Genomic DNA, 22,941 nt, shown 5'->3' on the forward strand with positions numbered 1-22,941 from the left:
CATAAAGTGAGTGCATCCAGCTCCTACAAACTTAACCAATCTATTTAGCAAGGATTTGCTGTTTGCACAGTTAATCCTGGTTGTTGGCTACACTGATGTCCCCAGCCTCACTTGGGCAAAACATTCAATACCACTGCTCAATACCTTAAGCGTATAATCCATAGTACCGATGCTGAAGCTACAGCTACATGATAGACAGACCTGCTTGTCACAATCCACTTCTACTTCTGGAGGGCATGGCTAGTAAGAATCCTCAGGTAGCCTAGTTCCCATCCAGCATAAAAGAAAGCTTTTGAATTCTCTCTTAACTGAAAATAAACCCTTGACAAGTACAAACTGCTAAGGAAGGCTAAGAACATTTTTGGAGACTATCAAAACTATAATGCCCTAATTTCCGCACATTGTTTATTCCAACCTCCAGCAAGCACAGACTTTTGAGGACCATGAAATCCATGGTCAGGACTATTTTCTGAGAGGACCCACTCACGGCTTTGCCATCTGAACATCTCCTTATGAGGCTCACTAGCTTCTAATTTCCAGCAGTCCTATCTCCCAGCCTGCCAAAGCCGAGCGGGGACAACACATGCAACACACCAAAACCCAGGGGGCTTGGAACAAGCGATACTTGCAGGAACCTTAAAACACTGCAGAATAGATGCTTCTGAACACCAGTAACTCTTCCATAAGCTGCTTCACGTAACTTTGAGTCAGAGGAGAATTATTTTTAGTATAACAACAGCAAAAGCATAAACATCAGGTTGGAATGGAAAAGAGGTGCTCCAAGCCTCCTGAAATAAGGTCATTGAAATGACAGACAGGTGATAACTCCTCCTGCAATGAGGGCAACTCTTGCACAGATGGAAACCTTTGCAGCGTTAGAGGCGGCAGAGCACCAGTGAACGATAAAAGCAGAAGAAATTCTGTGTGGAAGTCTCAGCTCTGACCTCGATTCCCTTCCTAGCCCCAGAAAAGTCGTCAGCTTTCCTATCTTTAGTTTTCCCCTATTTCAAATGAGGGTAAGGCTCTTCTCTGACTCCTCGCAGCCACACAGGAGAAATAAGATATAAGCTGTCTTTATAGATGCAACATATCTGAGACAACAGGTAAAACAAAATAAGAGTGGCTATGAAGTGGCTACACCAGAGAGGACAGAACACTGGGAACAAAGAGGACTGTTGTCACTGATTTTGACAAGACCAGGATTTCATCTGGAGTCAGCAGAGGCACTAGAAACATTGCACTGTACAAAGATCATCCAACCAACATCCACCACAGAATGTGAGCTTCTTCCGTTAGCCCTGCTACTGCAATTCATTGTGGAACCTACCATGGTCCAGAGAAGGAGCCACCACCTTCATGAAGTATAACACAAGCTGTATACTCATGTAGCATCCCTACCACAGTAGTTTTCTGCGGCCTCCATATCATAGAATCATAAAAGTATTTTGGTTGGAAAATACCTTCAAGATCAATGAGTCCAACCATTCTCAAATTCTACCAAGGCTGGGGTTAAACCACATCGCTCAGCACCCCATTCTAGGTGGCTTGTGGCCCTAAACGGGGACACCACCAGATTTCTGCCTCTTACAAACACCTCCAGGGATGGGGCTTCAAACACCCATTCAAAGGCTTGAGAACCCTTCTGGTCAAGAAATTTCCTTGTAATATCCAACCTAAACCTCCCCCACTGGAGGTCATTTCTTCATACACTCAGAGTATGCAGGAGAAGAGGGTATGTCAGGGAGAGGAGAGGAAAAGGCCTGAGAGTCCTACACTGGCTGACTGGAAAAGAAAACCCGAGTGCCAAAGGACAGGGCGATAGTGCTTTCCAAAGGAAAATTAATAATTAGAAGCAGTGAGCGTAAACCACAAAAATAAAGGAAAATGAAACAGAGATCATCAGACTGGGTGGGACATAAAGACCAAAAGGAAGGGGAAAAACCACAGCTCTTCTCTTTCAGGAGGCACCAAAGCCCTGTCAGTTCTGCAGGAAAAGAAACTCACTTGTGTTCGTGTGCATATAGGGGCTGGGGGGAACGTTCATAGCTGTGCAGACACCCCTCAGCTTGGGCTACATTCTGCCAGAAGCACAATCCTACCCCCTTCTGCACATCCTAAATTCAAACCCACTCTGCTTAGGGAACCATCTCCAAAGCCCCTCTGTGGGGGACAGTGCAAGCAGTCAGATTTTCTTTCTGAGAGAAGTCTCCAGAGCCACCCAAAACCATCTCTGGCAATAACAAAGGCAAACTTCTTTGAAGCATTTAGATCTCTCAGGTTCTGCCGTTTTTTTCACACTGGTGGATGCTCCACTTGGTAGCCATGAGAGAAACCCAGGAAGCCTGAGAGGCAACAGTTTCACCCACAGTGTGCATTATGTTTGCTTGACCTTACTCTATTCCTCTTCTCTTCTTCTTTTTTTTAATCTCAGCTCAACAGTAAACACTGCCTGCTCAGCCAGGTTAACTAAGCCAGCTGACGGTGATGCAGGGCTTTTGTCTCCCACACAACAAACATTGACTAGTACTTTCTATTTAGAGCAATCCCACATTGTAAACCTGCCTCCTCCCTTTGATAAGAGCCCTATCGCTAGATAGCATTAATCCCCATCCCTTTCCCCACACAAGGAAACACAGCTTGGTGGTCAGGGTAGATAAAAATCACTGCTCCCTGTAGATTTTTCTTTATTTCTTTTGGTCTAGTATCATGCAGAAAGATGGAGCCCCCAAATGATATCGCTACCTCCTGAACGTGCTGATGTGCAAAGGATTTGAGGTGTGTTAGTCCTTCTCGGTTCTTACTGGATTTAATAGGACTGGAGCATTTTCTAGGTTTTTTGAGACCAGGAAAAAGGTCTTCAGAGACAAATAAGAGTTTCCTGTTCAATATTTCATGTAATGATTCCTCCAAAGGTGTAAACAGGAAAAATGCCTTGCCACTTAGCCAGAAAATGAGCGTCTGCTGTCCCTTCCTTTTATTGCATTTACGTGTTAGAAGTCATTTAGAAGGGGATCTGCCAGATGCCCAGGTCTGACTGAGACAGCACAGGCTGTCAGATGCCTGGCTGAGGTCCTGAACCTGACCTGCCTGGGCAGATTTAGGGCAAGAAGGAACCCTCAACCTCTCCCACCCCTCTCTCTTCTTCCCTACCAGGGGGCCCAGCAGGCCGCCTCGGCTGAAGTCGGTGTTTCAGAGAGAGATGCAGTGAACATCTGGGCTCAGCCAGAGAGGGTTTACTTACAGTAAAAACCACATCTCAAAACATTCGCCTGACAGATATTTTGGGGGTGGTATCTTTGGGGAAGACAAAAATTAACCCATCGGGGCACCCACTGCAAATTCTTTTAACATGCTTAAACTTAAATGCTTCGATTTCCAGCATCTCATCGACCCAGCCAGAGCTTGTTGGAGAGGGTAAGGCACAAACACAGCCCTCATAGTGCCAAGAGGCAGACTTCTTCCCCGCTCCATCATGAGCGTCTGTCACAGTTCTCAAGCCACTCTTTCTTAGCTAACTGACGACAGACAGGTCTCTTTAACTGACAACAGCCAATGCACTTGGACTGGGGCGCACTGCGTGCTAGCGGGATTCAAGGACCTGCTCATCCTGCGGTGGTGTTCAACACCCCCCCTACACACACCAAATTAAACTGCAGCCTAACGAGCTTCGCTCCAGCTACACCTCTGCACCTGAATGGATGCGGTACCTGCAAGGGCTGCGCTGGGCACAAAACCTGTTCCTGATTATAAAACGTTTGCTTAATCTCCAGGGCGCCGCCTTGTTTTTTAAGGCTCTCTGCAAGTCACGCACTCCCGGTACGTGCTGCCCGTTATCTCCAGAAGGCTTAAAACTGGAATCCCGTGATTCACATTTTCCAATGCTCATGGCCAAACCCTTCGGCTCCTCCACTTTCTACCATTTCACAACAAGCCAAATCTGCAGCGAGGCAGAAGCGGCCAAGCACTCTGGCTCTGCGAGTCGTATGCCAGCAAATTGGTGGCCACAGAGTACACCGAGGCCAGGCTGTGGAAGCCAGAGCTCAGCGAGCTTCGGGGGTGGTTCACCAGGCTGAGGTGGCCGTGGCTCCCCAACGTCTCCACCCGCTCATTGAGGGATGGCTTGGAAGCATGGCCAGCTGCCAAAGTCACCCAAAAAAGTTGGGCTGAGAGGTCTTTGTGGCCTCCCAGCGAGGTTTTGGTGTACTCAGTGATGCTTGTAGCAGTGTAGAGCTCATGGCATGGCCTCACATAGACCTTGGGACAGGCAGATCAGCCACCACCCCATAATGTTTCCAGTCAACCCCACTGCATTGCTCCTTCTGCAGAAGTTACTGGCAGCACTGATACTTATCCCATAAAGTGTTTATCCCCTCCCTCCTTTACATGTGTCTTAAAAGTGGCAGTTATGCAAAAATAGTAGCAGAAGGGGTCAAAAACAAAGCACAAAGCCACCAAAAGCAAACTTCACTGTCAGCCTTTCAACTAAGTGGTTCTCTACAACACCGAACAGAAATGTTTCATTTTCTTTGCACTATTTTCTTTAAACTATCCACAGAGTAAAAGAATCAATCATTTTCACCATGTTGCTTCTTATATAGCTCTTCTACCTTGCTATCACTATATGACATATAAATAAAGGCATCAGCTCTACCTGATGAGAGAAGCAAAAATCTCACCTCATCAGCTACTGATTGTCTAGCCCCAAAACCTCATCAATAGATGTCACGTTACCAGAAGAGTGGGGTTCCTCACCCCTGCCCCTCCAGCATGGCTCTATCAGCTCTCAACCAAAAGATCTCTTGAACACCTGGTCAAAACCAAAACCAGGGCCCAAGCCCCATGTCAACACACAAACACAGCTTTAAGAACAAAAGTAATCCTCCCTGCACATACTGGCTGTGTGCCTACCCTCACCTTGGCTTTAAGGGAAAATAATAATAAAAAGACATCCCTCACAAGGGTTACACCAACACAGCAGGATGCATTTGTACATACCATACTCCTTGTACAAAGCCAAGACATAAAGCACTGCTATGGACTTCATGGACGTGGGAAAAGCAGGATGATGCTCCCCTAGTTATGTGGAAGCCACGCTAATAAAATTGGTTTGCACAACAGGGAGGAGAGGCAGGAGCCTTCTGGGGTAACACGGCTGCAACATCTGCTGGACAGAGAGGTGAAAAGGAAGGAACAGCTTAAGCACTGTGGCCACACTGCCTCTGGTTGCATGGGCAGTATGCTGCAGGCACCTCTGCCTGAGCGTCTGTGCAAAGGCTGGGAAGCTCTTTCCAAGCATCCCTGCAAAGAGTGGGCATCACTGGGAAGCTGCCTGCCACCAATTCACCCACACACCTGAAAGGCTCTTGTCCTCATCACAGCCACCCTCCTGCCACCATGATGCCCCAGAAGCATCACTCAGCTGTAGAGTCCCTGTTCGTGTCAAGCATTGCCTAAAATGCCAATGTGAAGAAGAGAGCCAAGTCATGACTTCAGACAACCTCCTAATGACACAGCTGTACCTATCACTGACAGAGCCATGTCCAGGATGCGGTGGAGCTACTCTTCCATAATGCTGCACAACAGTAGGCAAGAGAAATTGAGTACATTACAAGACACAGAGACACTCCTCTCATTAAAACGCCAAACCTACCTACACAAGATACCTTCATGGTGCAAGGGTGAGTGGGGGCCAAGGCCACCACAGCACGGTGCATCCCTGTGCCTGCACCCCAAGAAGCAGAGACTCAAGCCTAAAACCAAAGTGCCACCTACTGAGTCTACAGTACTTGTGTCCTCTCACAAGGGTTTCTGGCCAGAGGCTGATCATGGTTAATACTTAGCCAAGCTTTGGCAAGCAGTCACTCTGCATGCAAAAGTGCACACCTCAGGTCACTGTCAAGTATCTCCAAGCAAGTGATATCCCACCCAAGCCCAGGACCATCTTTGAACACCCCACCTCATCATGATGGGCAGGATATGGACAGCCAAGCAAGGGGGTCAAAACTTTCAAATCTATGGATAAACCACAGCTTGCACTGACAGACCTCACCCTAGTTAAGCGCAGGGTAGAACACTGAAGACACAAACCAGCTCGTGTGCCAGGCTTCAGACATTCACTTCTACCATTTCTACCTGACACAGATGGCCATAGCCCTGCACTCCAGCAAACATGGCAGACAAAGCCATCGAGTTTTTAATTCGCTTTGCCCTTCTTCTCCCAAGAGATACACAGCCTTAAATGGAGCTATTTAAAACCAACGTTAAAAACACCAGCGATGATCTGACCTTCTCGCTAACAACCAAAATGAACCAAAACCTAAAGACCAAACGACTGAAAAGAAAATTGCAAGGTAAAGTTTTCCTTCCTTGAACGTCTGCCAGCTGCAAGAACCTTAGATTACACTGATGCAGCTTTCCAAATTTTAAATACAATAATTTTCTGTATTAAGGGCCCAATAACGCTAAAGGAGGCATAATTAGGCATTGATGCCATGCCCATATGAGAGAAGCTTGGAAAACTTAAATAAACTGTGAATGGCAGGATTAATACCACAGCTTTTCATTTGGTACAGCTGTTTGAATACAGTGCACTGCCTGTGATGGCATCAGCTGTTGCTTTACTCTCGCTCAGGATTTCCGAAGTTAAAACAGGCAGCTCTTTTAGGCAAATGAAGAATTACCTCTCTGATTGTTAGCCTGTTTACTTCAGCCAAGAGGCTCTGGATGCATATTTGCTTTATGTTAAAATAATGATTAACAATAATAAAAGAAAAAGCCAAACTGCAAACAAAATTATCTGGCCAAATTCAAAAAGCCTGGTGACACTAAGGAGAGAACTGTAATTTATTGTGATGGCCCATCAGGACCGAGGGGGAAGTAATGCAGTTTTGGAGATCATCTGTCCAAATGGGAATATCATACACGTGCCTGGAGAGTCCTTAAAAAAAAATAGCTCACCTCGGCCCTGACTGAAGAGGAAAGACAATACTTTGGTGAAATAGAATTCTGTATTTCTAGGAAAGGCTCCAATAGCAAATTGCTTACTAATGCAAGAAGCCTTGCAAATTTTATGATGAATGGAATGGGCGATGGCAGGAGTGTGACACAGCGCAGCATTTGCACACATGGCTTAGCCAGTAAAAAGTAAATAAATAGGTTACTTATAAGCTCTAGAAGACACCCGAAAATACCCTTAACAAAAACCCAAGCTCAGTGAACTTCAAACCAGAAGATAAAACAGCATCCGAATCTCTCTCACCAGTATTTTTTCCACCGAAGAAACTAGTTCTCCTCCAAGTTAGTGGTGGATGGAAATATCAGCTGGAAAGAATTCATCTAGATTTCCTCGCTGATTTTAAAAAGTTGCTTGTCAGTGGACGTGGAAGAACCTATCTGTGCAGGGAGCAAACCACCAGGGTACTGAACCACTGTCGCAAAATCAAACGCTCCTCGGGAGGGGGACTGATAAGACCCTTAACGTCATATTCACCTAGGAAATGCAGCCCCCCAAAAATGCAGTCCCCACCCCGGATGGGGTGCAGGCAGCTCTTCCCCCACCTCACAGCCTGGCTGAGCCTTTCTCTATGCCTGGCATCGTAAAACTTCATTTTTTTTGTCCCAGGCAGCATTAAAAACAGTGTTGCTCTTAAGCTGCATGAGCAAGAGGAGGATGCAGAGCTCCGGTCAGGGCGAGGAGGAAGGCCAGCAGTGAAGTGCCGCTGCGGAGACGAACGTGCCTAATGAAAGGCTTACCTAAAGCTCGCGGGGAGCCAGCACCCAGCCGGCTGGACCTCTCCAGAGCAGCGGGCACAAGGCCGCCAGGACGCGCAGGAAAGACGAATTAACTAAAAGTTAATGTGGATGTTCTCATTCAAAAGAAAAGTGGCCTACTCCAAAGGGGATTAGGCTAAAGTGAACTAAGGCCACTTTACTTCTGAATGAGAGCATCCACACAATAGTGCAATGCACTTTAACTAATGCACTTTAATTTTACACCCAATCAATTTGTCTTACCTCTCCTGAGCGTCCTTGTGTGGACAAACCCAGAGATTCATCGAGTTTTGAGGCCGGGCAGGAACCATTAGCTCAACCCTTCTCACTCCCTGCACGTTACAGAGCTGTTGCCATTCAGAGATATCCCTTTATCGATCCCCAAAACCCATGGATGACTAACATATCACCTCTGATGGGATGGGGAGGGTTGCGAGGGGGAAAGAGCACAGGGCATAAAATTACATTTCCTCAGCGTGGCACCTGCCCTGGATTTGAAGGTCTTTGTAAACCAAGAAGGCACTAGCAAAGTCAGAAGCCGCCAGGACTTTTGGCAACCTCTACCACCTTCGGCAAAAGAACAGCCAAATTTTAGGCACAAATCCATTTCTTTCCATCCTACCTTCCCTGTGCTCTGCAAGTTAGGAAGGAAATGGCAGGCTCTGTGTCAGTGCCTTTAAGTATCTCGCCCTCTGTTTTTTCTAATTGCAAACAGGCCCTTCGCACTTGGGACACACTTAGATTCATTTTTTAACTCACCTCTCCAATGCTGACATTTTCAACATTTGCCCAAACATCGACTGATGAACCTCAAACCCCAAAATCCAGTAACCTCCAGAAACCACTCACGTGCTTGCCCTACTGCCTTTGTAAATTCAATGACCCACATGAACCTGAAACTCTCAACTCCTGGATATATGCACCTGGAAATAAACAAATGAAGCCACAGTAGCAAAGCAACTTCAAACAGTTGACCCTGCGGAGGCAATGGAGATCCCCTGTGCCAGGAGCACCCCTCACTAACAGAGGTCACCACAAAGGGGCTGAAGTTCTCCAGTGATCAAAACCAAACCTAAAAGAGTCCTGAGAATACTGGCCTGAAGGATTTTCTGCTCTCACCTACGCTCAGAGGCTGCATTACATCTCTTCTTTTTTTTTCCCCCTCTTGAAAGCGACTTGATTAAGAATTCCAAAGAAGAGCTTAACCAAATGCCAGCAAGTAAAGGCAACTTAAAGTTATCTTGAAGTCACACTGTAGAATACCAGCAGTGGGTGAGATTCAGAGCCATTAATCAGGGACAGAGAGAGACTCAAACAAGACAAAATACAAAATTTGCACTCCATTAGTGCTACCCTCTTCAAATATTGCTGCAAATGCAGGGGGGAAACACCACCAAATATAACAGCAAATACAAACACTAATTCCCAATTTTGCCACACAAGTGAAAGCCTTCTCTGAACGTCCAAGGTAATGCTCCTGAGGACGTGAGTTGGTGACTCTGCACTACACCCCAGTCTCTCCTTCTCCCACACAACTTTCCCTCTCCGCTGCCAGCGCACACAAAGGAAACAATTCCAGAAACCTTCAGAAACGTTCACGACCAGAAACAACTCTCCTCTTTATTTTCTTGTGTTTAGATTACACAAGATAGCTTCTCACTGCACCCAACAGCCCCAAATGCAGAAACACGTTTCTCTAAATTAGATTCTCTCATTTAAAGGAGCTGTGCCAGATTGTGGCTGATTTTTAAAGCAGTATTCATCAGCACCAACTACTCTTACTCTTTTTGATCAAGTGCAATAGAAGCTGACTTTCGGAAGGGCTGAAATTGCCTGCTCTGGGCCGCAGCAACCCTTCCGCGTGCAGCGCCCATTACCTGTGCACCAGCAGCTAGGGAAGACTCAAAACCCCAGTCATAAAGTCTAAAATCAAGATAAAATTCTTTTCTTTCCTCCCCAGAATTCCTTGCAAACCTCCAAGATGCCCTGAAATAACAATTCTGCGATCCCCAAGGCAAAGACGCAATTTGCCGCTTACAGGAACACCTTGAAATACGCTAGCAAATGCTTAGGACAAGTTCCAAGGGTTACCTGGAGTCTGAACTTAGCTCTGTCCAATTCTATATTGAAAAGGGTGCAAAACAGAAAAACAAGAGGAAATTCAACTATCCTTTGCAACAAAAAGTTACTTTGGCTTGGAAATCTTTACATGGGAAGCTGGACCCGAACGTGCAACTTCAGGAAAGCAGCAAACACTACAACCAGTTGTAAGGACGGATACATGTTTGAGCTCTTGAATGATTTCAGAGAAAGCAAGCAAAACCCAACCCAGCAAAGATTCTGGAACTGAAATCACAAATTAAAGAGAATATATTTGATCTCACGTCTACTTAATAATGTATTTACTCATCTATGGAAACACAGAGCAAATGAAACCTTCTTTTGCTAATACCATTTCAGCCACGGGGTTTTGTATGAGGACAGATCCCGAGTATAAGTTAACAAGCTCTATCTTTACATTAAATAGCCTGCCAAACTTGGGCACGGTAACACCTCCTAAACATCACAGCAAAAAGAAAAAACCCTGAATTAATAATTTCCCCAAAACAAACAAACAAAAAAAGAAGTCACTGGCTCAAGGTGGCACAAAATCAAAGGAAGAAAATTAAGTTTCCGAGTCCTTTATATGTTATTTTCTTCGTTGTCCTCAGAGTCCTGCCTGGCTGTAACTCTTTTATTATACAGATATTCATTCTACCTTGTACCCTCTGCACCACATCTATCATTTTGATGCCCATTCCTTCAATATGGAGTCCACACACCCAAGACAGTGATAGTTTTAGCTACCCCCCCCCCACACCCGCTTAAGACCACACATAGTTTTAAAATACCTGCGATGAAGTCCACAAACAAAACACTGTTTCTCAGTATTTGTGCATTATTTTTCCCCACAAGGAATTCTTTTTGTGGTGGCTGCAAGGTATAGCTAATATATTTGAAGTATTTGGACAAAGTTAGTCTAGCCATAACTGGTCATTGCCCTGAACAACCCATCCACCTTCACACACACAACATATTGCAATGCACTTTATGATTATTTCTTTCTTGAGAACACATTTTAAGCCATTTTTTCCCATTACATTTTTTTTTAAAGAAAGGGGGGAAAAAGCTGCTGGCTTATTCACATTTTGTTCGGAGAAACCCTGCAACTGCACACATTAAAAATAAACCTCTTGCAACATAAAGTGTTGCTTTATTATATACATATATATATATATGTGATGTACTATCACCTGAGAAGCGCCATCTAAAACGCCACAGTTGCAAACATTTAAGACTGTAACAAAAAATGAGTGAGGCTCCAGTATCAGTTTACTATCCTTCAACAATTTCCCTGACAGTGGAGTCAAATAATGTTGAATTATGGACCGTCTTACAGGAAGTCTTATTTCATGTTCATTTTTTGATCGTTTCCCTTCTGGTCCCTATAGGAATTTGGCTCTTTGCCGATTTGCCTTTACAACTTTCTGCACACGTAATTGGCTTGAGCATTATTAAATTATGATATTTTTTTTTTGGTCAAGGAATACCACCGTGGATTTGCTCAACAAGTCCACTGCCATACGAAGGTACTGCTTTGTTCCCATAAAAACCCACCTTGTGCTGCTAATGTACTTTACGTGGATGCGGTGGCTACTTTACACGCTGCTTTCCTTAAAGGACTTTCTGCAGACAGGCTCTTGTAGGGGAATTTTACAGCCTGGACTAGAGCACCTGGGTGCCAAGATGATGTGGCTCCAAGAAAACAGGCCCATGGGATTAGTTTAGGATTTCCCTAAGAAACTGAATTTCTGCTATCTGACTGCAAACGCTCTTTGCTGTTGTGTCTTGATGTTCGAGCTGGGCTTTTTTTTTTTGTTTGTTTTGGTTTGTATTTTAATCTGAGGGAGTTTTTCCACCCTCCTCACACAACAGCTGTGTTTTAAATCTTTCTGGGCTCTGACAAACATTTGAAAATTTAAACATGCAAATGTTTAAAAAGCTAATGATTACATAAAGGTTTATTTTGAAATGTTGAGGATGGGTGCAATTCTTCTGGGTTTTTAAAGTCCCAGAACCTGGTTGCTCTCCAGTTCAGTCATCCCTCAAACTCCTGCCTTGTACTTCTGGAGCTGAGATGGTAAACAAGTACACCTCAGGTCCCACCCTGGCAGGCAGTGAGGTCGTGCCCGTGGGAGAAGGATGCTATTTTAGTGACCTATTGCCACTGAGCTAGTTAAATCACCAAACAATGCTCAGTGTTACGGGGCTTTACTTCGCAAAAAATCTAGCATTAGTGTCATTGCTTTCCATTAACCAGGGAGACTGAAAGGTACTGGCATTGAGGGGGCCTATAAGGAAAGAATAAGTAAAGGGAAACCAGTATTTTTTTAAATAAAAAAAGGAAAAAACCCAAACAAAAACAAAACACAAAACCATCCAACCCCTACCCTGTTAACCATAACCTTTACTACCTCACTAGAGAAAAACATAATGAAATCCTTAATAAAAGCTTTTACATACTTTACTCTTTTACTGCTCTCAAAAGCCTGGGCAGGCTAGGGGCACAATCCTCCCGGTCCTGGCCGCAGTCCCTTTTCTCTCTCTCCACCTCCCCCCACCCCAAGCCGGCTCCTGCGCACCCGCGCATCCCGGGGACGCGCAGCCATAAACACGCACCGCGCAGGGACATCCTAATTAGCCGCCCCAGCGACAAACACTCAACACTTTATTACTTAACCATTAGGGCCCTGATACTGCCAGCCCTGGCACTGGAGTTTACTGGGGGAGGAGGGGTAGGGAACGCCGACGACTGTGCATCCCCCGGTAAAACTCCCCGCACACACGCTCCGCGCAACCTCTGCGGCCCGAGGGGGATGGGGGAAGGAGGCAGGAAGGGAAGAGTGCGGGTTTTGCGCTTTTTCCCTTCGGTAGGGAAAGCGAAGCCCCGCTGCCCGCGTAGCTCCGCGGATGCGGAGAAGGCTGCGCGGTCACCCCTGTCCAGTACGGGGGCTGGAGTAGTACCCCGGGAGGGCCCACCCGGGCCGCGTAGCGGGAAAGAGGCAGGCGGCGGGCGCGCAATATCCTCGCTCCTGGCTCACAAGGGAGGAGGGGAAGGAGACAGCGGGGATGGGGACACGCACACACGACACGAACCCCTTCTCCTTCACGACCCTAAAACTACAGCTTCATTTATTTAGCTTTCCCTTTAATAAAATAATGATTCGTCGGGAAAAAATGGGGTATAAATCTTCATTTTGGAGGCAATTAAAGTGTTGATTTCATTCGTGCCCCTGAGCGATTCTTGTAATTTGCTCAAATAGCTTTATGTACCCAGCACTCCAGAGCTTTTAGAAACCCATTTTCTAGTTAGACTTGTTGGATTACAATTTTTATTCAACAGCAGCGAGCCGAGCTTCCCCTCCGCTAGACAACCCCCTCCTCCTTTTAAAGCTCCCCTGGCTTTAAAGCGCTGCGCTAGGGGCTACCTCCTTAACCCCCGGAGCATCTTCCATGCCCCGCCGGGTACAGCGCTGCCCTTGCACTGCTTTTCCCTCCTTCGCAGCACAATTGTAAAGGGGTGTGGGGGGGGGAGTACTGCATAAACGTCTGTTTGGGTCTTTTTTTGTTTGGTTGGTTTTTAAGTCCATACCTTCTTCCTTCAAGCCTGCCTCTCCCTGTCCCTACCAGCAGCCCGATAAACCTTTGGAGGAGAGGAGAAAAGACCTAAGATCCAGCTGCAACGCACTTTTCTGTCGGGTAATCTATAGGGTAACTCTAGCTGACAGTGCTGGTGATAATGGCAAAGGGGCTGAGGAAACTCCTGTCTGCTTGACTGCGCCTTGCTTGAACAAAAGGAAACCGCCAGAGTCGGGAGCTGATTACTCCTAAGACTATATTTACGAAGAAATAATTGGGGAGTGGGGGGGGAGGTTAGTCGAGGATTTGGGAATGGAGGGGGGGGTTAGGGGGCAAGGAGGAAAGGAGAACTGCGCGTGTTCAGGGACCCCTCTCTCGTAGCCAAAGCGCTGCTACCCCCTCGGTTGAGAGACAGCAAACCGACCGGAAAGATCCCGCAGTTTCACCCAACTCGGGGGAAAAAAAACCATAAAAGCCAAATCTCAGCCACTTCCACCATTCAGGAGCTTTACTGTACCTCCGGGCACCTCCTGAATTAGCCCCAAATGCTACCACAGTAAGACAAGAAGCCCAGTAGAGGGAACAGACACAGGGGAAAGGAAGGGGAGAGAGGATAGGCAGCTTTCACAAGTCGTCCGTGTTTCCCCCATCGACTAAAAGCCGGCATTAAAGGTTTGAACCATGCCAGACAAAACCTGGAGACCAGGATAAGGCTTTGCCGGCTTGGTTTAGGGTGGGGGAAGTTCAGATATTTGTATTTCTCAAGCGAGAGGCTGAAAAACTTGAAAGACAGAGAAGAAGAATTTAAAACCCGGGGTCCCGTTTGATTTTCTCCGTGGTGGTTTTTGTTTATTTATTTTTTCTTAACACCACCACCCCCCGCCCCCCTTTCTTTCTTTTCTTCCTTTCTATTAAGTAAAATAAAATGGGCGCGTTTGCAGCAGGCAGGCGTGCACAAAGCAATGTTCACTGAAGTCTAAAAGCGTTCGGCCAAGGAAAACTGACAAGACGGACTAATGAACCGTAGAGACGGGGAAGAAAATAGCCAGCATTTGCTAGATTTCAAACCCTCTCTGTCTTCCCCAGGACCACCTATCTCGGATTTTCTTCTTATTTTGGGAAAACGCCTCCCAGCCTTTCCTTTCCCTTTCCTTAAGCCACCAAGAAGCCAGCCATTCCCGGAGAAGCACTTCCATTATGGTAAAGGGTAAATAAAATAAAAGACAAAAATTAAAAGCGACAAGAAACAGGTCGAGTTTGTAGGCGATGCTTTTACAAGCTCATCTCGCCAGGTCGAATCCGGGAGCAAGTCTTAATGAAGCAATAATAGCCACATTATTCAAAAAATTTTCATTTCGATGGAAATTTATCTAAAAGGGACTTAATCATATGCAAATAATAAAAAGGAGGCGTAGTGACCCGGCGAGCCATCTGCATACAAATTTCAGCGTGTGCGGCGTTGGCGAGATCATACCTGATCTGTTAGGTTTGCTGATCTTGTTATGTCTTCACTGTCCGATTTTGATCCGCCCTCTCTATCGTCTATGACCAAATCGATAGGCATTTTTCCTTTCAAACAGCTAATATACCGGTGGCAGAAATTGTCACATAATTCGTGTACCTACATTATGACAGAGGTTAAAAAAACAAACAAACAAACAAAAAATCATTAAGAAAACAACCCCAAACAACAAAACACCAAAACACAACAGAAGAAAGAAAAAAGGAAAGGGGGTGGGAGGGAATAATAAAAAAGAGAGGGATGAGGGAAGGAAGAAAATATAATCAGGAATACATAAGTAAAATTGACAAGTGCAACCAGTCTCCCCCCTTCACCCCTGTGACATCAGAAGTCCTAAATAGGGGAAACACACTGCAATTATCCCCCAGAGACCTCTAGACGCATCCAGAATTAGGAATAACTTTCTTTTCTCGCAAAATAGAGATATCCCAGAAAATTGACAGTGACAAGATGATTCACAGGCTACAACATATTCAACACCCGTGTTAAATTCATCTGCTCCCGGAGCTGTGGCCATTAGAGAGGTGACCTGCATGGGTGACATTTAAGGTAAACTATTTAATTTCAATCCGGTTATTTCATCATAAAACCCTTTCCAGAGGGGTATGGGGACAGAGGGTCGGAGGTGGGGGGGAGGGGTGAAGAGTATTTTGTAAAATATTTAAATAAATAAAATTTCCCCCCATGGATCAAAATACATCACAGGCACCAGTGCCCTGAAATCTCCAGTTGCTCTGGCAGACTGGTACCTGAGCCCCCCTCCAATTAATGGGCGGATTTTAACACGTTTTGGGTAGCGCAAGAACAACCTGCCAGTTACGGTTAGATAAAGTGGCCAAGGCTCCTGAGAAACTTTTCAGCTATTTAAAAACCTCTCAAAATGTTTATTTTTAGGAGAAAGGGAATTTTCTTCTTAGGCCAGCTATCACTGACACGTAAAAAATTCTCAGGAAACCAGAGCGCGCTCCCAATCTAATGGGAGCTCGGGTGACACTACCTTCTTAGAAATTAGCATTCTCCCTCCTAAGAGTTCTAAAGCAGCCAGCAATTAAAAAACAAATTTGGGAAAAAAAACATTTAAAAAGGTAAAGAATAAAAATAAAACAACAAAAAAACCCAACAAACCCCTCTGCATTTAGGCTGAAACCTCTTTCTTCTGCTCGGAGATGTACAATATTCCCAGGAACAAGAGACAGACACCAACTATCAACTCTGCTTTGTCTCTGCAAAATGTTACAGGACAATCCATGCCCTAAGCATGACCTGCAGATGGCTCTCAAAAATAAATAATAATAGTAATTAAAAAAAAAAAAATCAACCCTCCCCATTCCAGCTATACCGCAGCCAAAGTCTCCTCCTTGCCACCATCCAGAAAATAAAACATTAAACAATATTTTTTCACTTTAAAAGAAAAAAAATTAAAAATACCAATTTTAGGGGCTTGGCTGAACCAACCATTTGAAGCCTCACCACAGAACTGCAACTATTTATACAAAGCCAGCAAAGTATTACAACGAACACAAGGCCTGGGCATTTGAGAGCCCGGGTTTAGAGGCTGAAATTGTAATTAAACTGCGAAGAGAAATGGACGCCAAGATTGGTCTTGACACTAATTACCAGAAAGAAAGACATTTATGCAAATTTACCAGAAGCCTGAACTTCAGCAGCACTGAAACACAGGAGGAAGAAACAGAAACAGGGAGAAGGAGAGAGAGACAAAAATTACCTTCTCTAATTCCAACAGATGAAACCTTAATACTTGTATGGCTTGAATCATCTGCAAAGATACAAACAACACGAATATTTATCTCGTTCCTGGAGTTGAGGACATTTCCCACAAGCCGGCCCCTGCCACACTTTGTAGCTCGACTTTTCTCTAAGTAGTAAATAAAAAAGTTGTTTTGATTTATGGCAATAACACTAAAACTTAATAGCGGTGGCTTTGTGCGCTCTTTAACGAGAAGCGATCTAGAGTTAACCAAGAGAAAAAAAAGAAAGGGGGGGGGGGGGAGGAAAAAAAGAGATCCCTATTGCAACGAAGCAGCTAAATTTTACGGATCATAAACATTTCCTTACCAAAAAAAAAAACCCCAACCAATCCCACCATCACCACCTCCTCGCCTTGCAAAAACGGGGAGCCAGGCTCCCACAAAATAGTTATCCTTAAGGGAAAACAAAATAACAGTAAAATTGGGTGCATCTCCAACCACAGCAACCTTCTACATTTCCCATCGAGCTGCTTCAAAGGTGCGTGGGGAAATCCACACTCCGCTTGGGTTGCTGAGCTTACCACTGAGCCCACAAGATCCCATCTGGATGGGGGGGCTTGCTTTATGTCTATCCTTATGGGATTTACATATATATACACACATCTTTTTAAGACTTCCATGCAATTATTGCACCTTATTTACTTGTAATGATAAAAATCAGCATCATTTAAAAAAAAGGGAAAGAAAAGAAATCCACGTGAGAAACTCAATTTAATAGCATCAAAACCACCTCTCCAGAAGACTTATGAGGGCTTTTTTTTTTTTTTTTTGTTTGGTTGCTTGCTTGCTTTGCGATTTTTTTAAATAATTAAAAAATAAATGGGAAGGAAGGGGGGGGTGGGGGGGGTGGGGAAAGGAATAAGTGTTGTTAACTCTTACCAAGTTATCCAGTTCAGGATTAGAAGAAAAGAGGGGTTTCTCTGCTCGGATCTAAATATAAGAAAGGGGAGGAAAAGGGGAGAGGGGGGTGGTGAAATAAATAATAAAAAGATTTGAAATATGGAAGCAGCAAAAGCAGACATTATTATTTTTTGCTTCATTACACTGTCGGGTCCATTATGTAACCTTTCGTGCAAAGCCCTGACTGCTGGATTTTAGTACATCAAGCCAAACACTTGAACAAGTGGAATCAAATACACCGAAAAATACCTACGGAGCTTCCCGGGAAAAGCCCGACCCGGCGCTCGGGAGCCGCGCAGCGAAACTCCCGGCTAGGCTCCGCTCCATTCATTTCTTTAAGGGGGTGATAAATGCCGAGATTTCCCGAGTTTTGTTCCCTGTGTTTTGGTCGGGCTTGTCTTTTTTCTTTTTTTCTTTTTTTTAAATGTCTCTTGCAGCAAGAGAGGGGGGAGTGGGAAATGCGCATCTTTATCTCAACAGAGACTTCTTTTTTCTCATTGCGATTTTTTTTTCCTCGCTTTTTTTTTTTTTTTTTCTTTTTGTTAACAGTTTCAACCCGGTTTTTGCTTTTTTGTTTGCTGGTTTTTGGGTTTGTTTTTTCTTTTTTTTTTTTTTTTTTTGCTGACCTGTTTGGCGAACACTGCTATGTCTTCATTGAAAGACTCAGAGGAGCAAACATCGCCTCCCGCTACCCCGGGCTCCCTGGGTGTGCATGTAGCTAATTCACATTTCTCAAAAATCAGTGCTAAAAGAGGGAACAGGGGGTGTCTGAAAGAAAATACAATAGTCACACACACACAGAGAGGGGGGGGGGGAAACCCAAGAAAAATAAAATCATAACAAATAAAACCAACCAAAAAAAACCCACCCAAAAACCCAACCCCCAAAACAAACACCCTACCACAAAAATACACCCAAATAACAACAACAACAAAAAACTACCCAACCCCAACAAACAGCCCCCAAACCCCAAACACAACAACAGCTAGCCCCGCAGCAGATTGCCTGGAGAAGGGGGTACACACCGAGGGGGCCTCTGACACCCCCCACCGTCGCCTCCCAGTCCCTTCCCACAGCCTGCAGCCCGACATCTCCCCTGCCTCTCCTCGGCCCTTCACTGTTATCTGCTCGCAGATACTGCTCATACAACCTTAGGACAAGCTAAGAATAAAACCCAAGCCGGTCCTAGCAGCCATTTTGAATTAACTTTCCTTGTCTTTAGGAAATAATAATTAAAAAAAAAAAATCTCTGGATGTGCACTTCTGCCTTTCACGCTTTTCATTCCCATTTTCTGCTGGAGGATTTGCTGGAGGCAAAGGATGGGGGGAGGGATCCCAGAGATAGAAGGAAAAAAAAAAAAGGGGGAGGGGGGAAATGGCAAAAGGAAAAGAGAAACAACTCCCTTCCAAATGACAAAATCAAAGAAGCCCCTAAACCCACTCAGTGCTAACCAAGCCAGGCTGCACAGCCTGGCCCTCTGCTCTTCCCTCACCCCTTCCCCCAAGCTGCGCTGGGATCCAGGTGTTTTTGGGCTCTCCCAGCTTTAAAAGCCTCCCCAGGAGAAGGGCTGTGTGCGTCTGGCTCCCTCGGCCGTTTAATAATTTAAATAAATAAATAAGCGTGGGCACACACACACACACGTATATATATGTATATTTATAACAGGGAGGTCTTTTTTTCCCTTTTTTTTCCCCCCAGGGCTTCATACTTTCTTTTCCTAGGTTGTTTTTTTTTTTTCCCCTTTGGGTACCGAACATCACTTGACTTCAACCCTACCGATTTCTGATAGACTCCTAAAAGAAAGCAAACTGCATGGTTTTGGGGAGTTTTGTTTGGGGTTTTTTGTTGTTTTTTTCTTTTCTTTCTTTTTTTTTTTTTTTTTACACACCACCACCCCCCCCTCTTCTCCTCTCTGTTTGAGAAGAAGTGGATTTTAAAAGGGCTCTTAAAACTTCCCTTCAAACTCGTTTTAAAAGCATCTGCCTCCCAGTGTAACCCATCAGCTCCCCATCACAAGGGCCTAGAAACTGCTGTGCAAGCTGCCACATCGAGCAACATTCCATGTTGTCAGGTTAAAAAAAAGTTTTAAAATGTTAAAATTCAAAGAAAAAACAAACATGCAAAATAAACCAACAACAACCACCAATAAAAAAAAAAAGGGGGTGGTGTGTGAAAGAGAGAGGAGCAGCAGCCCTTGAGTTCTCCCCTTCATCCCTCAAAGAAAAGATGAACGAGGTAGAAAGTTGGGTGAAGCACTCCAAACTCTCCCTGCTCCCAAACTCCCTGCAGGGATTTTACCATTCGGCACAGGTTTTGTGCCCTAGGAATATTATTTTCCTCCTCTTCCTCCTCGTCATCCTTTTCCTCCTCCTTTGCCGGGGTGATGCCTGCTGCCTCTTCAGCAACATCCAGCTCCTATTTTCCCGGAGTTCTCGCTGTTCCCCGTGCTAGAGGCACCCCTAATCCTCTTTCTCTCTCCCTCCTCTTTTCAAAATAGTAATAACAATCTTTATAACGCTACTAAAAGTTAAAAGTACTACCCCAAGCTACCCTTCCCCATCCCGTGCAGAAACAGCCCGGCCCGCACATCCCCTTACCCTTTCTCCCCCCACCCAAGCTTCTACCCCGCGCAAGTTACGCGGCACCTACCCGTAGATGGCATCTTTATCTCTCTTGAGGGCGTCGTTGACGGAGGCTCCCATGGCGGGGGGCATGGCGTTGGCGTGGGCGGCGTGCGGGTACTGGTGCGAGTGGAGCGGCGGCCCGTGGTTGAGGTGGTGGACGGGCTGCATGGGGCGGGCGCCGTGGGGGTCCCCGTACATGGTGGTGGGGATGCCCACCCCCTCCATGCCGCCGTAGTGGGGCAGCTCGTCGTACTGCGGGGCACAAGAGAGCAGACAGGCATCAGAGAAGCGGTTGGGGGGAAGATCTCAGGGAGGTGGGGAAAAAGGAGGTGGGGGAGGCAGCAGCCCCGCTCCCAGCGTCCCGTCCTTCCCCCCTCCTCCCCGGGGAGAAGCTACTTCCCCCCCCCCACCCCGGAGTGAGCCCAGGCTCTGCAACGACGGTTCTTCACTCCTCCACCCCCAAAATACCCATGCCGGCCCTGGGGAGCGAATCACCTCCCCAGGCCGGGGCTGCTCCGGCCCGGTTGCCTGGCACGACTAGAAATTCTCCGAGTTCAGGACGGAGGATAAAGAAATAATAATAAAAAACCTTAAAATATTAAACCAAACAAACAAACCAAGAAAAAGGAAAAAGATCTCCCCATGCCCAAACCTCCCAAACCCCACCTTGTGAACGGAGACAGATGCCGAAGCCCAAGCGTCCCTTCGCTAAACTTTTCTTGCTGATAAGAAGTCAGGTACCTAACCCAGCAAGAGGATGCAAAAAAAGTTCGCACCGACCAGAAAAAGAAAAAACAAAAAAGAAATAAAAGAAAAGAAAAAAGAAAAGGAAAAAAAAATATGATGAGGAAGAAGGAAAAAAAGAAAAAGGAAAAAAAAAAAAAAAAAAAAGAGAACGACTTTTGGAGTTTCCAGCAATTCCACGCGAATGCACTTTTAAAGCCGAAAAGCTGGAAACGTTTGCCCGGGCTCTCGGGATTTTGGGAATGCCTCTTTTTTTTTTTTTTAAGGAAAAAAAAAAAAAAAAAGGTTTTCTTTGTTAAAGATTAAGGAGCGAAAGCTAATGCGGTTCCCAGGCAGCGGGGGGAAACGGCCACTTTTCATCTATTAAAGCGAAGGTGTGAATAAACACTTTTAAAGATCCCTGACACTTGCTTGGACCGAAAGAGTAAAAGGCAAGTTGTCAGCAGAAGAACTTTCTTTCCCAAGCAGCACTCGGAGGGGCTGCAGGCAAATTAGGCAAGAAAACTTCTTTTCCAAGTGAACTTCTTTTCCCTCCTCAAATCCCTCCTCGTCCCGACTCTGGCTGATTTCTTTTTTTTTTTTTAATTTCTCTACAAAACTTCAATTTAGGAGGTAGTTGGAAGGGGGGAAAAAAAAACCCTAACAACACAGGAGCTCGCATCTAAAATAGAAACAACAATACACATGGGCAGTGCATGCTGCTAACCTCTAATTCCAATTAAAGTGACTTTCTTTTAAAAAGAGCTCTTTCCCCCCCCCCCTCCACTGCACTGCACCTTTTGTAACTGAAAATATAAAAGCAGAAAAAATAATTAAAAAAAAAAAAAAGTTGTGCTTACTCTCTCAGCTAGAAGTTACCTTCCAAAATTGAAGCAGCATATCATCACTTAATACAGCAAAATGCTCAGAGACATGCACACATTCAAGTATTTCAAGCACTGGTGACTTTAAAAAAGACATTGGTAGGTCTAGAGCTACAAACCCAACAAATACAGAGGCTCGGACATATTCACTTACATGCCTGCATGTCATTAATGTATAGAGCTTGCCTTTTCCGTGAGAGATCCGGGATGGGGAGTAAAAGAACCAAGAAAATATCAATATATACAGGTTTTAAGCCTACAAGTACCAGTGATAAATCCTCCCCGCTGCAGGACACCGCTTTGTGCCCCCCGCTCCAAAGAGGAAGAGAAAAAAAAATGAAAAGAAACTTTTTTTCCCCCCTCGCAGCCTCTCTGTCAAGCCACGTTTCAGTATTATTATTTCACATTCAAAATCCATTATTTTTTGGTTTTTAATACGTACCCTTTGCGCCATCGGCCTGCTTGCTCCCTTCCTACTTCAACTTCTAATATATCCTCTTTAAGGCCAGTGTGAAAAGAAAGAAACGCGAAGTTCCCCCCCCCTCACCCCCCCCCAAAAATGCAAAAATCCCTTAGCGTCGCCAGCAATGGAAGCAATCGAGTAAAATCTTCTGCTTGCTGGATCTCAGCGAAGCGATACGGTAACTCAGCATTAAAAAAGGAGGAAAAAAAAAAATCAGAAGAAGAAGAAGAAAAAAAAAAAAATCAACTCTCCCTCCTTCCTTCTTTTTTCTTTCTTTCCTCTCTCCCTGTCTCTCTCTCTTACTCTCCCTCTCTCGTTTCCAAGACAGCAGCGGGGCGAAAGCAAATATCCTTTCCCCAAATCAGTTTTTTTTTTCTTTTTCTTTTTCTTTTTTTTTTTTTAAAGTGCCCCTCAAACCCAACTACCAAGTCTCATGGCTTTTTGCCACTCCGGCTGTCAATCACAGGCGAGGTTGTCAAGGTGGTGAATGACTGATGATGATCCGCTGCGTGTGCTCCCACCGCGCAGGACACCTCAAAAAAAAATGGTAATTTTTCGAGCGCGCTCACCCCCCAAAAAAAATTTTTTTGGGGAAGAAAAAAAAAA

At 45.2% G+C, this 22,941-nt stretch overlaps 1 protein-coding gene across 4 annotated transcripts in view; it reads right to left on the bottom strand.

The window, feature by feature from the left end:
• Positions 1-22,941, bottom strand: part of MEIS1 (Meis homeobox 1) — a 140,419-nt gene extending 117,478 nt beyond the window's left edge. The window contains exons 1-7 of one of the 4 annotated variants that reach the window (XM_064146211.1): positions 22,315-22,372; positions 20,932-21,006; positions 20,291-20,517; positions 18,267-18,408; positions 17,620-17,670; positions 16,698-16,748; positions 14,924-15,070 (exon numbers count right to left, since the gene is read on the bottom strand). In XM_064146211.1, the coding sequence (XP_064002281.1) occupies positions 14,924-15,070; positions 16,698-16,748; positions 17,620-17,670; positions 18,267-18,408; positions 20,291-20,490 (591 nt within the window). In that variant the 5' untranslated portion in view covers positions 20,491-20,517; positions 20,932-21,006; positions 22,315-22,372. Of the gene's footprint in view, positions 1-14,923; positions 15,071-16,697; positions 16,749-17,619; positions 17,671-18,266; positions 18,409-20,290; positions 20,518-20,931; positions 21,007-22,026; positions 22,057-22,314 lie in introns of those variants that run through there. The other 3 variants (XM_064146210.1, XM_064146209.1, XM_064146212.1) reach the window with 3 other exon arrangements.

This window comes from Pogoniulus pusillus, chromosome 7 (genome assembly GCF_015220805.1).
Source record: "Pogoniulus pusillus isolate bPogPus1 chromosome 7, bPogPus1.pri, whole genome shotgun sequence".
NCBI classification, from domain to species: Eukaryota; Metazoa; Chordata; class Aves; order Piciformes; family Lybiidae; genus Pogoniulus; species Pogoniulus pusillus.